At 46.9% G+C, this 14111-nt stretch overlaps 1 protein-coding gene across 4 annotated transcripts in view; it reads right to left on the bottom strand.

Annotated features, from left to right (window-relative positions):
* The window catches only part of FHAD1 (forkhead associated phosphopeptide binding domain 1), a 159131-nt gene that overhangs the window by 102238 nt on the left and 42782 nt on the right, over window positions 1-14111 (bottom strand). For all 4 annotated transcript variants that reach the window (XM_043924446.1, XM_043924445.1, XM_043924444.1 and 1 more), the window contains exon 4: window positions 4884-5154. In XM_043924446.1, the coding sequence (XP_043780381.1) occupies window positions 4884-5154 (271 nt within the window). The remainder of the gene's footprint in view (window positions 1-4883; window positions 5155-14111) is intronic.

Consider the following 14111-nt stretch of genomic DNA (forward strand, 5'->3'; position numbering starts at 1 on the left):
AAGGTGCACCTGGCTACTTCTCACTACTTATTTACAGTGAAATGTGAAGGAGTGCTCAGTCACTCAGTCATGTCTCTTTGCGGCCCCAGGGAGTGTAGCTCTCCAGGCTCCTCTGTCCATGGAATTTTCCAGGCAAGAAATACTGGAGGGGGTTGCATTCCTACTCCAGGGGATCTTCCTGACCCAGGGATTGAACCCATGTCTCTTGCACTGCCTGCACTGGCAGGCGGTTTCTTTACCACTAGTGCCACCTGGGAAGCCCATGTGAGGGGTAGAGACAGTTAAAGAAAGGGCTGTTCAATCAGGACTCAGTGCTCTGGGCTTGAAAATTCCCTGCCTGTGCAGGTAGGCAAACGACACGTAAGAAACAGACTCTGGGTAAAGATCAAATCAAGGGTGCTCTCAAGAAAACACAATCTAAAGAAGAAACTGAAGTGACTGTAAAAATCCTGTGTTAAGAACACAGACTCAGGGTAGTGTCCCAGAGGACGTTTGGTCTAGGCACTGGGCTTCTAAGAAGCTTGGGCAGTCTTGGCAGAAGCCCAAGGTGGAAGGGCTTGTGTCAAAAAAAACCTGTGAGCATGGGTTTTGCCCATTGTCAACCTGCTTTTTTAACTTATATGCAGAGTACATCAAGCGAAATGCAGGGCTGGATGAAGCACAAGCTGGAATCAAGATTGCTGGGAGAAATATCAATAACCTCAGATATGCAGATGACACCACCCTAATGGCAGAAAGCAAAGAGGAACTAAAGAGCCTCTTGATGAAAGTGAAAGAGGAGAGTGAAAATGCTGGCTTAAAACTCAACATTCAAAAAACGAAGATTGTGGCATCTGGTTCCATCACTTCATGGCAAATAGATGGGGAAACAATGGAAACAGTGAGAGACACTATTTTCTTGGGCTCCAAAATCACTGCAGACGGTGACTGCAGCCATGAAATTGAAAGACACTTGCTCCTTGGAAGAAAAGCCATGACAAACCTAGATAATGTATTAAAAAGCAGAGACATTACTTTGCTGACAAAGGTTTATTTAGTCAAAGTTATAGTTTTTCCAGTAGTCATGTATGGATGTGAGAGTTGGACCATAAAGAAGCCTGACCACTGAAGAATTGATGCTTTTGAACTGTGGTGCTGGAGAAGATTCTTGAGAGTCCCTTGGACTGCAAAGAGATTAAACCAGTAAATGCTAAAGGAAATCAACCCTGAATTTTCATTGGAAGGACTGATGCTGAAGCTCCAATACTTTGGCCACCTGATGGGAAGAGCCGATTGGAAAAGACCCAGATGCTGGAAAAGATTGAAGGCAGGAGGAGAAGGTGACGACAGAGGATGAGATGATTGGATGGCCTCACCAACTCAATGGACAGGAGTTTGAGCAAGCTCCAGGAGATGGTGAAGGACAGGGAAGCCTGGCATGCTGCAGTCCATGGTGTTGCAAAGAGTTGAATACAATTGAGCGACTGAACAACAACATGGGTTTCACCTAATAGGATGAACCCAAATAAGAAGCACTGGCAACGCAGACCAACAGACTCACAGAAGTAAAAGAAGCTTCTGGACCCACAAGCTTCTGCAGGCAGGAAGCAGACTCTAGAACTATGCAGCTGCAACTAGGTATCCTAGTCTTCAGCCGTGTGCAGTCTTCTCCCATCCTGGAGAGGGATGCCTTATGTAACCAATAAGACACTGCAGCAATGACAGAGAGTGACTACTGAGGCTTGGTCACAGGAGACGTTGCAATTTCCACCTTGCTCTCCTGGATCACTTGCTCAGGAGGAGCCAGCTGCAGACTGATGTTCATGAGAACACTGGAGCCGCTCTCTGGGGAGAACCCCATGGTGAGGAAATGAGGCCTCCTGCTCACAGCTATGTGAGCACGCTGTCTTAGAAGCGGATCCTCCAGCCCCAGTCAAGCCTGATGCAAAGAACTGACTTTGGCCACCTGATGCAAAGAACTGACTCATTTGAAAAGATCCTGATGCTGGTAAAGATTGAAGGCAGGAGAAGGGGATGACAGAGGGTGAGATGGTTGGATGGCATCACTGACTCAATGGACATGAGTTTGAGTAAACTCCAGGAGTTGGTGATGGACAGGGAGGCTCGGCGTGCTGCAGTCCATGGGGTCGCAAAGAGTCAGACATGACTGAGAGACTGAACTGAACTGAACTGAACTGGGAAGATCCCCTGGAGAAGGGAAAAGCTACCCACTCCAGTACTCTGGCCTAGAGAATTCCATGGACTGTATAGTCTATGGGGTCCCAAAGAGTCAGACACGACTGAGCAACTTTCACTTTCACTCTGCATATAAGTTAAATAAGCAGGGTGATAATATACAGCCTTGATGTACTCCTTTCCCAACTTAGAACCTGTCCATTGTTCCATGTCCGTTTCTAACTGCTACTTCTTGACCTGTGTACAGATTTCTCAGGAGGCAGGTAAGGTGGTCTGGTATTCCCTTCTCTTTAAGAATTTTCCACAGTTTGTTGTGACACACAGTCAAAGGCTTTGGCAGTCAATAAAGCAGAAGTAGATGTTTTTCTGGAACTCTCTCGCTTGTTCAATGATCCAACAGATGTTGACAATTTGATCTCTGGTTCCTCTGCCTTTTCTAAGTCCAGCTTGAACATCTGGAAGTTCTTGGTTCATGTACTGTTAAAGCCTGGCTTGGGGAATTTTGAGCATTACTTTGCTACCGTGTGAGAAAAGTGCAATTGTGTGATAGTTCGAACATTCTTTGGCATTGCCTTCCTTTGGGATTGGAATAAAAACTGACTTTTTCCAGCCACTGCTGAGTTTTCCAAATTTGCTGGCATGTTGAGTGCCACACTTTCACAGCATCATATTTTAGGATTTGAAATAAATCAACTGGAATTCCATCGCCTCCACTAGCTTTATTCATAGTGATGCTTCCTAAGGCCCACTTGACTTCACTTTCCAGGATGTCTGGCTCTAGGTGAGTGATCACACCATTGTGATTATCTGGGTTGTGAAGATCTTTTTTGTATAGCTCCCAACCAGGATCTTCCCAATCAGGGATCAAACCCAAGTCTCTCACATTACAGGCAGATTCTTTACAAGCTGAGCCACAAGGGAAGCCCTATATTCAGAGTACATCATGTGAAACGCTGGGCTGGATGCAGCACAAGCTGGAATCAAGATTGTCAGGAGAAACATCAATAACCTCAAATACACAGATGACACCATCCTTATGGCAGAAAGTAAAGAACTAAAGAGCCTCTTGACGAAAGGGAAAGAGGAGAGTGAAAAGGTTGGCTTAAAACTCAACATTCAAAAAACTAAGATCATGGCATTTGGTCCCAATGTTTCCATTTGGGAAACAGTGGAAACATGAGAGACTTTATTTTCTTGGGCTCCAAAATCACTGCAGATGGCGAGTTCAGCCATGAAATTAAAATACGCTTGCTCCTTGGAAGAAAAGCTGTGACCAACCTAGACAGTATATTAAAAAGTAGAGACATTACTTTGCTGGCAAAAGTGCATATAGTCAAAGCTATGGTTTTTCCAGCAGTCAAGTATGGATGTGAGAGTTGAACTATAAAGAAAGCTCAGTGCTAAAAAATTGATGCTTTTGAACCGTGGTGTTGGAGAAGACTCTTGAGAGTCCCTTGCACAGCAAGGAGATCAAACCAGTCAATCCTAAAGGAAATCAGTCCTGAATATTCATTGGAAGGACAGATGCTGAAGCTGAAACCTCAATACTTATGGCCACCTGATGCGAAGAACTGACTCATTGGAAAAGACCCTGATGCTGGGAAAGATTGAAGGGAGGAGGAGAAGGGGACGACAGAGGATGAGATGGTTGGATGGCATCACCGACTTGATGCACTTGATGCACTTGATGTGAGTTTGAGCAAGCTCTGGGAGTTGGTGATGGACAGGGAGGCCTGGCATGCTGCAGTCCATGGGGTCGCAAAGAGTGAGATACAACTGAGCAACTGAACTGACCTGACCTGTAACTGACTGTGAACAATCAATTAAGATAACTCACTACCTTCAGAGTAGCCTAATAACTATTACTTGAATGGCTGAGTGAGGTGACTAGGTGAGTGGTCCTGACAGAGACCAGGGGGGCGTGTGGAGCCATTGAGAGATCTGGGGACTCAGAGGGGTCTGGGGCTGGGACCCAGAGGACAGAGAATGGGACCTTCTTGACAGCGGCCACAGAGGAAATCTGGGAACCATGCTAGGGGCTAAGTAGACCTATCTACTCTGCCAGTGAGGCTGGCGAGGCCGAGAGGATGGTGACAGACAGGAAGTCTCCTCCCGAAATGCCATGAAGCCTTCTGGGGCGGAGGAGGGGGGAACGAATCCGTGATGGCTTTGTGTCCCCAAAGTGACCAGGCTGCGAGTGACAGTCCTCGAGATAACCAGCCTTAAATTTCACTGAAAAACATCAGGTGAGATTAGATTGAATGTATCACCTCTAGAGAAGTAATTTTCTCCATAAGCCTCTGTCTCCTCTAACTTGCAAAATGGTAATAAAATATTTAAAACCTCCGAAGACAAGAGGGATTTCAGTTACCCATATTTCTGTCAAAGTATATAAATATAGATTCTGATACACATTCATACATATTCATGTATATGTACACACACATGCACACATACATTCATTGCAGAGGTACTGACTGATATGGGTGGATGGGTACAAAATCTGGAGGGATTTGTACCAAAAAGTCAACAGGGTGCAGTCCAGATGGTAAGGATGAGATCTTTCACTGTTTTCTGTTTATCCCAATTGTTTTTTTCACAATTGATAATGTTGCTCTTTAGAATTGGAGAAATTAAGCAAAGACTGAGACCCATCCTCCTGGCCATGAGCCCATCCCCGAAGCCGCCACGGAAGCGCCCCTGAGTACCTTGTTTGATGATGGGAACCCCGTGGGCAGCGCCATCCACCATGAAGGAGAACATCTTCCCGCTGGCACTTGTGGGCCGCTTGTGAGAGGCGGGCGGGACCATGGTGGGCCTGGGGAAGCCCTGGGACCAGCTCCTCTGCACTGGCACCGGCCGGACGCCTGGGTGGAAGGGGACCTGAGGTGGCGAGGGTGATTGGTTCGGCTGCTGGGTGGCCCGAGATGGCTGTGGCCTGGGCCAAGGTGCTGGGCCCGCCGCCCATGGGAAGGAGACCTGCAGGGGCAGACAAGAGGGTCAGGGGAGGTTACGAGCAGCTGGGGTGGTCTCTACCCTTCTGTCCCAGCTATGTGACTGCTGTCCTAGGTTTCATCATATAAGGCACTTCCTCCAGGAAGCCTTCCCAGACTCCCCAAATCTGGGATGGTAATCCCCACATGGATCACACTGCACGTCACTGCACCACCATCTGTTGGGTGCAGCCTTCATGCCAAGCACCCTGCCAAGAGATTTGCATCCATTACCTCACTTAATACACCTAACACTCTGTGATGAGCCTGAGGCTGAGTAAGACCTAGTGACCTTCCCAAGATCATAGATTCGGTAGTGAGCGACTGAGCTGGTAGAATGCCATCTCTAAGACATAAGAGTGTTTTGTCCATCTTGCTCAACACTGTATCTTCAGCACCTAGAATAAACCCTTGGTACGTACAGAGTAGGCCCTCAAATATCAGTTAAGGACTTCCCTAGTGGCCCAGCCATTAAGAATCTGCTTGCCAATGCAGGGGACACAGGTTCAATCCCTGGTCCGGGAAGATCCCACATGCTGCAAGACAACTAAGTCTGTGGTCCACAACTACTGAGTCCATGCTCTAGAGCTCTTGAACCACAACTAATGAAGCCTGTGTGTCTATAGTCCATGCCCTGCAACAAGAGAAGCCACTGCTATGAGGAGCCCCCACGCACCATAACTAGAGAAAGCTTGCGGGCAGCAATGAAGACCCAGTGCAACCATAAATAAATATTTTAAAAAGTACTGTTGAAAGAATGAATTAACAAATCTCCGAGATTCAAGCCCAGCTCTCCAGGACCCCATGGCCTGCTTTCTTTACATCCACACTGCGTGTCTTTCTGGCATTCCTACTGCACCTGTCCCCCAAAGCCAAGAGCTACGGGGTGGCAGGCACCCCGGCTGGCTCATTAGCCTGCGATCCTCAACGCTCACCACACCCTATTCTTGGCAGATACTCCATAAATATCTATCGAGGGACCCCAGCAGAAGATGTTTATAGCTACTTTCAACAGAGAGCACATCAAGATCTGTCTAAACCGGGAGAAGCAAATGCTGAGAGAGGCGCTGACACCTGGCTTTGTCTTGGCTTGATGCGGTCATGGCAGTTTCTCCCGTTGCCTAGTGGTAAGACATGACATCGGGAGTGCTACCATTTATCGTACTTTACTCATCTTCCTCACGATAGGGGGAGGAGATCTCTTTGTGCCCCGTTTACAAATGAGGCTTAGAGAGGTTAAGGCAGGGGTCCCCGACCTCCGGGATCTAATGCCTGATGATCTGAGGTGGGGCTGATGTAATAATAATAGAAATAAAGTGCACAATAAATGTAACACACTTCAGAAATCCTGAAACCATCCCCCAGCCCACCCCCCTGCCACCTGGGTCCATGGTAAAATTGTCTTCTATGGAACTGGTCCCTGGTGACCAAAAGGTTGGGGCACTGCTGGGTTAAGGAACTGACCAAGCTCAGGCGATGGTGGAGGGGGTGGTGGGATTGGAGTTTGATGAGCTCTTTCCCTCTCTGTTTCTCTCTCCTTTCTTATCACCCATCCCCACCCCTCCCCCTAGACTCCTGGAAGAAAAAACAACACAATTTTCAAGTAAGAAGCTAAGTTTAAAGGTTCGCTGCCTGTGTGGGATCACGTGTCTCCTTCCCCAGACAGGGACACATAATGAGAAACAGGACAGAAGGCTTCCGAAATGGGAGCACTGGCAGACAGAACTTCCTATAACTCCAGCTGGACTGTGTTCAAGAGGAAGTTTCTCCACTCGCTTGGGCTCCCAAACCAGTCTTTTAGCTACAGCTTTTCCCAGCCAAGTCAAGAATCTGGTGAATTCCCCCAAAGGCTTTTTTTGGAGTCAGTGAGAGCAGTGTTTGAGGAAATTAAACTCCAATTGCCTGGGGACACCGGGCCCAGAAATTTTGGGGGGTGCTGCATCAGGCCTTAGTTGCATCATGCGAGATCTTTTGTTGTTGTTGTGAGCGGACCCTTTAGTTGTGGTGTGTGGGCTTTCTAGGTGTGGCACTCAGGCTTAGTTGCCCCACAGCATGTGGAATCTTAGTTCCCTGACCAGGGATCAAACCCCAGTCCCCTGCATTGCAAGGTGAATCCTTAACCACTGGACCACCAAGAACTCTCTGCTCTAGCATTTATAACGACACTGGCCCTGGGCTTCCTTGGTGGCTCAGAAGGTAAAGACTCCGTCTGCAATGTGGAAGATTTGGGCTCCATCACTGGGTTGGGAAGATACCCTGGAGAAGGGAATGACTATCCACTCCAGTATTCTTGCCTGGAGAATTCCAAGGACAGAGGAGGGTGGCAAGTTACAGTCCACGGGGTCACAGAGCTGACAAGACTGAGCAACTAGCAGCCAGCCTCTAGGCCCTACTGAAACCTGTTTCAGGAATGGACTTGGTGGTGTTCCAGAACTCAGCTACCTTACATGTAGATTAAAATTTCTCTCCACTGTGGGCACCTCTGTCCCTGCCTAAGCTCTCTTCTCTCCTTTCAGAAGCTGAGATGCCCTGCTCCTTCCTGTGCTGACTTCTCCGTCCATCCTCTCCTTTCCTCTCCTCTGAGGCTGTCTCACCTCAATCATTCCTATCATTTTTTCCCATTTGTTTAATAAAGTTTTATTGAATGAATGGGCTGAAGGTGGGAAGGGGTAAATTCAAGTGTGTTTTATCCCCCGCTAGCTAGAAAACAAATCTAGAGACCACAGGTAGTGGTGGAAGACTTTCCTTTCATGCTGGGATGCTCAGGTAGATGTGCCTCCCTGTCCACTAACTGCCAAGGTGCTAAAGGGAGTGGTCATATCTCATGCCTCAAAGAGAACAGGCCAGAACCCACTCGGCCCTTCGGAAATTTCAGGAACCTCTCGCCCAGGCTCAGTCCATTGCTGTGGGTGGGGCTCAGCCACCAGCCAACCACACTCCTTGGCGCACTGAGCCAATCAGAGCCAAGGAGACCCAGGAACACTTGGCCGGACACCAGGGTGCCACTGGAGTGGCCTGGTGGGACTTAAGAGCGCAGCCAGCATGAAGGAGTGGAGCCCAGACAGGGAGAGAGAGAAGTTGTTTTTCATTTTCAAGATTACGGTGAGTAACCTATGTGTATGTGCTCAGATGCTCAGTCGTGTCTGACTCTTTGCAATCCCATGACTGTAGCCTGTCGGGCTCCTCTGTCCATGGGATTTTCCAGGCAAGAACACTGGAGTGGGTTGCCATGCCCTCCTCCGGGGATCATCCCGACCCAGCGATCAAACTCATATCTCTTATGTCTCCTGCATTGGCAGGAGGTTTATTTACCACTAGCGCCACCTGGGAAGCCCAAAACTTTTATATAGGTTTAATAATAGAGGTTTACATAGAGCTTGATTTTTTTTGTTTGTTTTGCTGACTGCCTAGACTTAAGGTAACGGGGAAAATCTTAACAGTGCAGATGATAAAAAAGTATCTTGTGCCTCAGCCATTACGTAATAAGTAGCACAAAAAATTGAGGCAACATTCCTCTAGTACTTGAAAACTACTCTCCGATGCAGAAAAAAAAAAAGTCAGGTCACTGATGAATATGGGAAGTTAATATTCCTCTAGTACTTGAAAACTACTATCTGATGCAGAAAAAAAAAAAAAGTCACATCACTGATGAATGTGGAAAGTTCCAATGTCTTTCTTTTTCACTTGCATTACTCATAAATGCAAATATATCCAAAATGCCCCCAAATATCCACCAGTGCTCAGGTTGGGAGCTCTCTCATTCATCAGTTACAACAAGAAATTGGCTATGGATACAAGAATTCAACAAAAGTCAATGAAAGCATTCTGTGAGGTTCAGCTGGCTGTGTGGAATTTACAGGAAAGAGTACTGTATTTCTCGTTATTTGGAAAGAAGGTGTTACACATTCTTGATATCATTAAACCTTATGCTATACATGTGCATCCTTTACATTTTTCAGACAGCTGGTTGTTAAACATTTACTAGCCAGTCTCTGTCTGTGCCAGGCACTCAGCAGAGTGCCTGCTACTCACGGTAGGTGTTCACCGCCGACTGAGCTGAACAGTTGGCAAAAGTAGTGTAAGTAAAAAGGTCTTTGATTCTGGGGCCGGGAGGAGGGAGTGGGGAATACCTGCTAAGCCTGGAGAGTCTCGTAATAGCAGACAGTAAAGAAGTGTCCAGAGCAAAAGTATGCGGAGATGCTTAAGGGCACGGCAACCAGCTTGAAAGAGCTCCCAGGGGCTGAGGCTGGAAGAATTTGAGCAACAAAACAGATAATGAGGGACATTCCTGCTGGTTAAGTGGTTAAGAATCCGCCTTCCAATGAAGAGGACACAGGTTCAATCCCTGGTCGGGAAACTAAGATCCCACATGCCATGGGGCAACTAAGTCCATGCACAGCAACAGGAGAAACCCTCACGCTGCAATGAAGACCTAGTGCAGGCAAAGTAAAAATAAAAAAAGAAAGGATTATGACCCAGAGTGTAAAATATACTAAGTCCATGCTGATATAGATATGTGAGTGAGTAAATACATAAAGCTGGGAGAAGAGACCATCTTCCTTACAGAAGACTCTAACACATGTAGATGTTGAGCTTAATTCCCACAGTCTGGAAGGGCCTGGGGGTGGGGGTGACAGGGCAGAGGGAGGAGACGCACTGACCACAGCATGGAGGAGCCATGGATCTCAAAAGACAGGATGGAGACTATAGAACACAGTCACTAGATCTCAGAAGCTCGGGGAGGGGCTATTTGGTGCTGGGCAAATGGCTTTTTTCTGATGCAGAAGCTGAGGCTCCAGTATTTTGGTCATCTGATGCAACTCATTGGAAAAGTCCCTGATGCTGGGCAAGATTGAGGGCAGAAGGAGAAGAGTGTGTCAGAGGCTGAGATGACTGGATGGTATCACCAACGCAAGGAACATGAACTTGGGCAAACTCTGGGAGATGGTGAGGGACAGGGAGGCCTGGTGTGCTGCAGCCCATGGGGTCGAAAAAAGTTGGACATGACTGGGCAACTGAACAACAACAACAAATGGCTTTTACCTCAACAGCTCCCAGGATGTCACCATAACTCAAAGTGGGGTAGTAATTCTATGTCTCCAAAAAAAAGGTAAATTATGTCCACGACTTTCAATGTGAGAAATCAAGATGATACATTCAGAACACAGAACCACCAAGTTGTATATTACTTTTAGGTTTTGGAACTTAAAAGAGGTCCCGGGACTTCCCTGGGGGTCCAGTGGTTGAGAATCTGTCTGCCAGTGCAGGGGATATGGGTTCGATCTCTGATTCAGGAAGATCCCACGTGCTCCAGGAAGATTCCACATGCCTCAGAGAAACTAAGCCTGTGGGCCACAACTCCTGAGCTCATGCTCCGCAACAAGAGAACCCACCGCAATGAGAAGCCCAAGCACTGCAACAAAGGGTAGTCCCTGCTCGCTGCAACTAGAGAAAGCCTGTGTGTAGCAATGATGACTCAGTGCAGCCAAAAACCAAAAAGAATTAGGTCTGCCTTGTAGCTCAGTTGGTAAAGAATCTGCCTGCAGTGTAGGAGACCTGGGTTCGATCTCTGGGTCAAGAAGATCCCCTGTAGAAGGAAATGGCAACCCACTCCAGTATCCTTGCCTGGAAAATCTCATGGACACAGGAACCTGGTGGGCTGCAGTTCATGGGGTCGCAAAGAGTCGGGCCATGACTGAGCAACTAACACTTAACCACACTTGAGCTGTTCAAAAAAGTCATTCATTTGGATTTTGGGGTTAAAGGAGACCTGGTTCATCTAATTTACCCATTTTTTGGTAAATCTTCAATCTTACAGTTCTTTCTTTCAAGTTCTAATTAGCTTCCTGGTTGGCTCATAAAATGCGAAATGGAATCTAACCAGAAAACAGCTGGGTGCTTGCAAATAGCTTTCACTACCCCTAGACTTGACCTACTTCAATTCAGTCTTGCCCAACTGAGAGACTGAATACAAGAGTGAATGACCATCGACTAAGTAAAGGGAAGAGAAGCAGCAGTATGGTTCAAGTTTCGTAAACCAGGGTGTGCTCTGCCAGAGGAGCCAGGAGGCAGCCACGCTGATCCCCAGATTCCTGGCTGAGTCTGGGTCCTGTCTCTCCAGGGGGCTAAGCCGTCCACCTGCGCTCCTGTCTCCACTCCACCCCCCAAGGTCATCCATAGACATCTGGGGATGACACAGTCCTCAAGAATCTTCCTGTTTGAGTTTTTGCTGAGGACCCTGTGCCTGAGACCATCTGCAGCCCCCTGCCCTCCACTTCACTGGCCGTGGGAAGTCGCCTTTGATGTGAAACACATGGTGGTCTCAGGATTTCTCATCCCATCAGCAGGTCCCCACAGGACCTGTAGGAGCACGGTGTAGATGAAATCCTATGAGGTCAGGTTGGCGATGACAAAGCTTGACTAGCAAGAGGTTTTGTTCTGAATGGGACCATGCTCTCTGGTCATTCCCTCTACCGCCAGCTCCTCAACCCCAGGTACAGTAAAGCCACATCCTCCTCAAGGCTGGACTCTAGTCAGGATCCAAGCCACGCCGAGGAAGATGCTGGCTCTTTCTCTGGAGCTGCCAGTCTGGAGCGTGATGGTGCTGATGGTGGCCACGTTCCTGCAGGTGAGGTGGCAAGAGCCTGCCAGACTGTGAAGCTGACAGAGCAGAGTCAGGTTCCTGACCATGGCTTGGGCACCTGGGCCTGAAGCTGCAGCTTCTGGCCTTTTCAGTTACATGAGCTATTTTTCCCCCTAGGCTAGTTTTAAGTTAGTTTTATGACACTTGAAACCAGTAAAATTTTCTGGACAATATGCTTATTGAGACTTTGGCATAAGCGTCACTATGTGCCCTATGGCGAGACTCTATGGTACTCAGAATGAAAGCTGTCATAAGTTGTTTGTCATTTTCAAATAAAATCCCACCAGTCTGTAATCATGCACCAAATTTAAACCTATAAAAGTAAAGCAGCAGCCCTGGAGAAGAATGATTTAAGACCAAGGAATCAATAATAAGACAAGTAGTAAAGCGCTGCCTAGAGAAACTTTGAACAAATAAATAGCTCTTCAGCTACAGCAGGCTTCGGACTATAAACCCCAAATTTCTTCTTCAGAAATTGCCTAGGGAAGACATTCCACAGTTTTATTTGTTTGTTTATTTCTGACCTCACTACTTGGCTTTCAGGATCTTAGTTCCCAGACTAGGGATTGAACCCAGGCCACCAGAGTGAAAGTGCCAAGTCCTACCCACTGGACCACCAGGGAATTCCCAACATTCCACAGTTTTAAAAGAAAACCTTCCAGTTGAAGAAACAGGTAAAACTTACAATATGCATCTGTTATATATAATATACCAATATCTAGTATATTTATCAGATATATGTCAATGTAATTATACTATTACTATATATGCAAATACATGTATATGTGGATGTATATTTATTTGTATTTATTTATTTATGGCTATGCTGGGTCTTTGTTGCTGCACATGGGCTTCCTCTAGTTGCAGTGAGTGGGCTTCTCATTGTGGTGGCTTCTGCTGTTACAGAGCACGGGCCCTAGAGCAGATGGGCTTCAGTAGTTGTGGTGCACAGGTTTAATTGCTGCAAGCAGGCTTTCTCCAGTTGCAGCGAGTGGGGGCTACTCTCTAGTTGCAGAGCCTAGGCTTTTCCTTGTAGTGGCTTCTCTTGTTGCAGAGCATGGGCTCTAGGTGCACAGGCTTCAGTAGCTGTGGCGCATGAGCTTAGTCACCCTGAGGCATGTGGGATCTTCCTGGACCAGGGATCGAACCTGTGTTCCCTGCATTGGAAGGCAGATTCTTAACCACTGGACCACCAGGGAAGTCCTGTGTGTGTATATTTAGAACCAGTTATTTTTTTAAAGAGGTAATGAAAAGATTGCTCAAAATCTATTTTTTCAGCTCACCTATCTTTTTTTTTGTTGTTGTTATTCCTCAGCAAACTAAGTAAGCAATTAATGAGTATAGTTGCCAGCACACAGTGAGGCTTAATCTGACTGAGTTCTTTCTCTCCAGCTCTCCCTCTATTTTTAGATCTTCTTTCAGAAACCAGTAAAAGAGACCGTACAGAAACCAAGTAAAATAAAAGAGACCATACAGCATAGTGTTACATGCAGAGGCTAGTAAACATTTTCTGTAGAGCCAGACAGTAAATATTTCCAACTCTGTGTGCCATATGGTCTTTGCAGTTTGCTCTGCAGTTACAGCAGACAACACAGGCAATACGGAAATAAAGGGGGTACTTGTGTTCCATTTGGCCCTGGGCCGTAGTTTGCCAACCTCTGGTTAAAGAGCTTGGGATCTGTCATGAAACAGAATCTGGTCCAGCTTCCTGCTCTGCTCCTTATCATCTGCGTAACCCTGACGAGTCTGCTATTTGTGTGTCTCGTCTGTAAAATAGGGATGAGAACAGCTATTTCTTAGTCTGGTGAGAAGCAGGTGAGACAGAGCACATGAAATGCTTGGAGCACCTCCTGGTCTATAATAAACGAGCATCAAACATTTGCCATCAGGAATCATCATCATCATCGAAAAAGAAAGAGGGCAACTTAATTTGTCCAGGAGAGACGAGGAAATGAGGGTTCGATCCCTGGGTCGGGAAGATCCCCTGGAGGAGGAAATAGCAACCTGCTCCAGTATTCTTGCCTGAAAAATCCTATGGACAGAGGAGCCTGGCTGGCTACAGTCCATGGGGTTGCAAAAGAGCCAGACATGACTGAGCACATATGCAGGATGTAGCAGCAATAGCCCAATAACCTTGGTGAAAAATTAGTGAAGCCAAACAAGGAAGCCCATAACTGAAAATGCATTTTCTTCTATTACCAGTGGGTTTCGCTTTTACCCACATGATGAATCATTCCTTGTCAAGCATGTGAAATTGCAGGTTGAACTGGGGAATCATGAGACCTTCCTTAATCAGCGGG

The sequence above is a fragment of the Cervus elaphus genome, chromosome 14 (genome assembly GCF_910594005.1).
Source record: "Cervus elaphus chromosome 14, mCerEla1.1, whole genome shotgun sequence".
NCBI classification, from domain to species: Eukaryota; Metazoa; Chordata; class Mammalia; order Artiodactyla; family Cervidae; genus Cervus; species Cervus elaphus.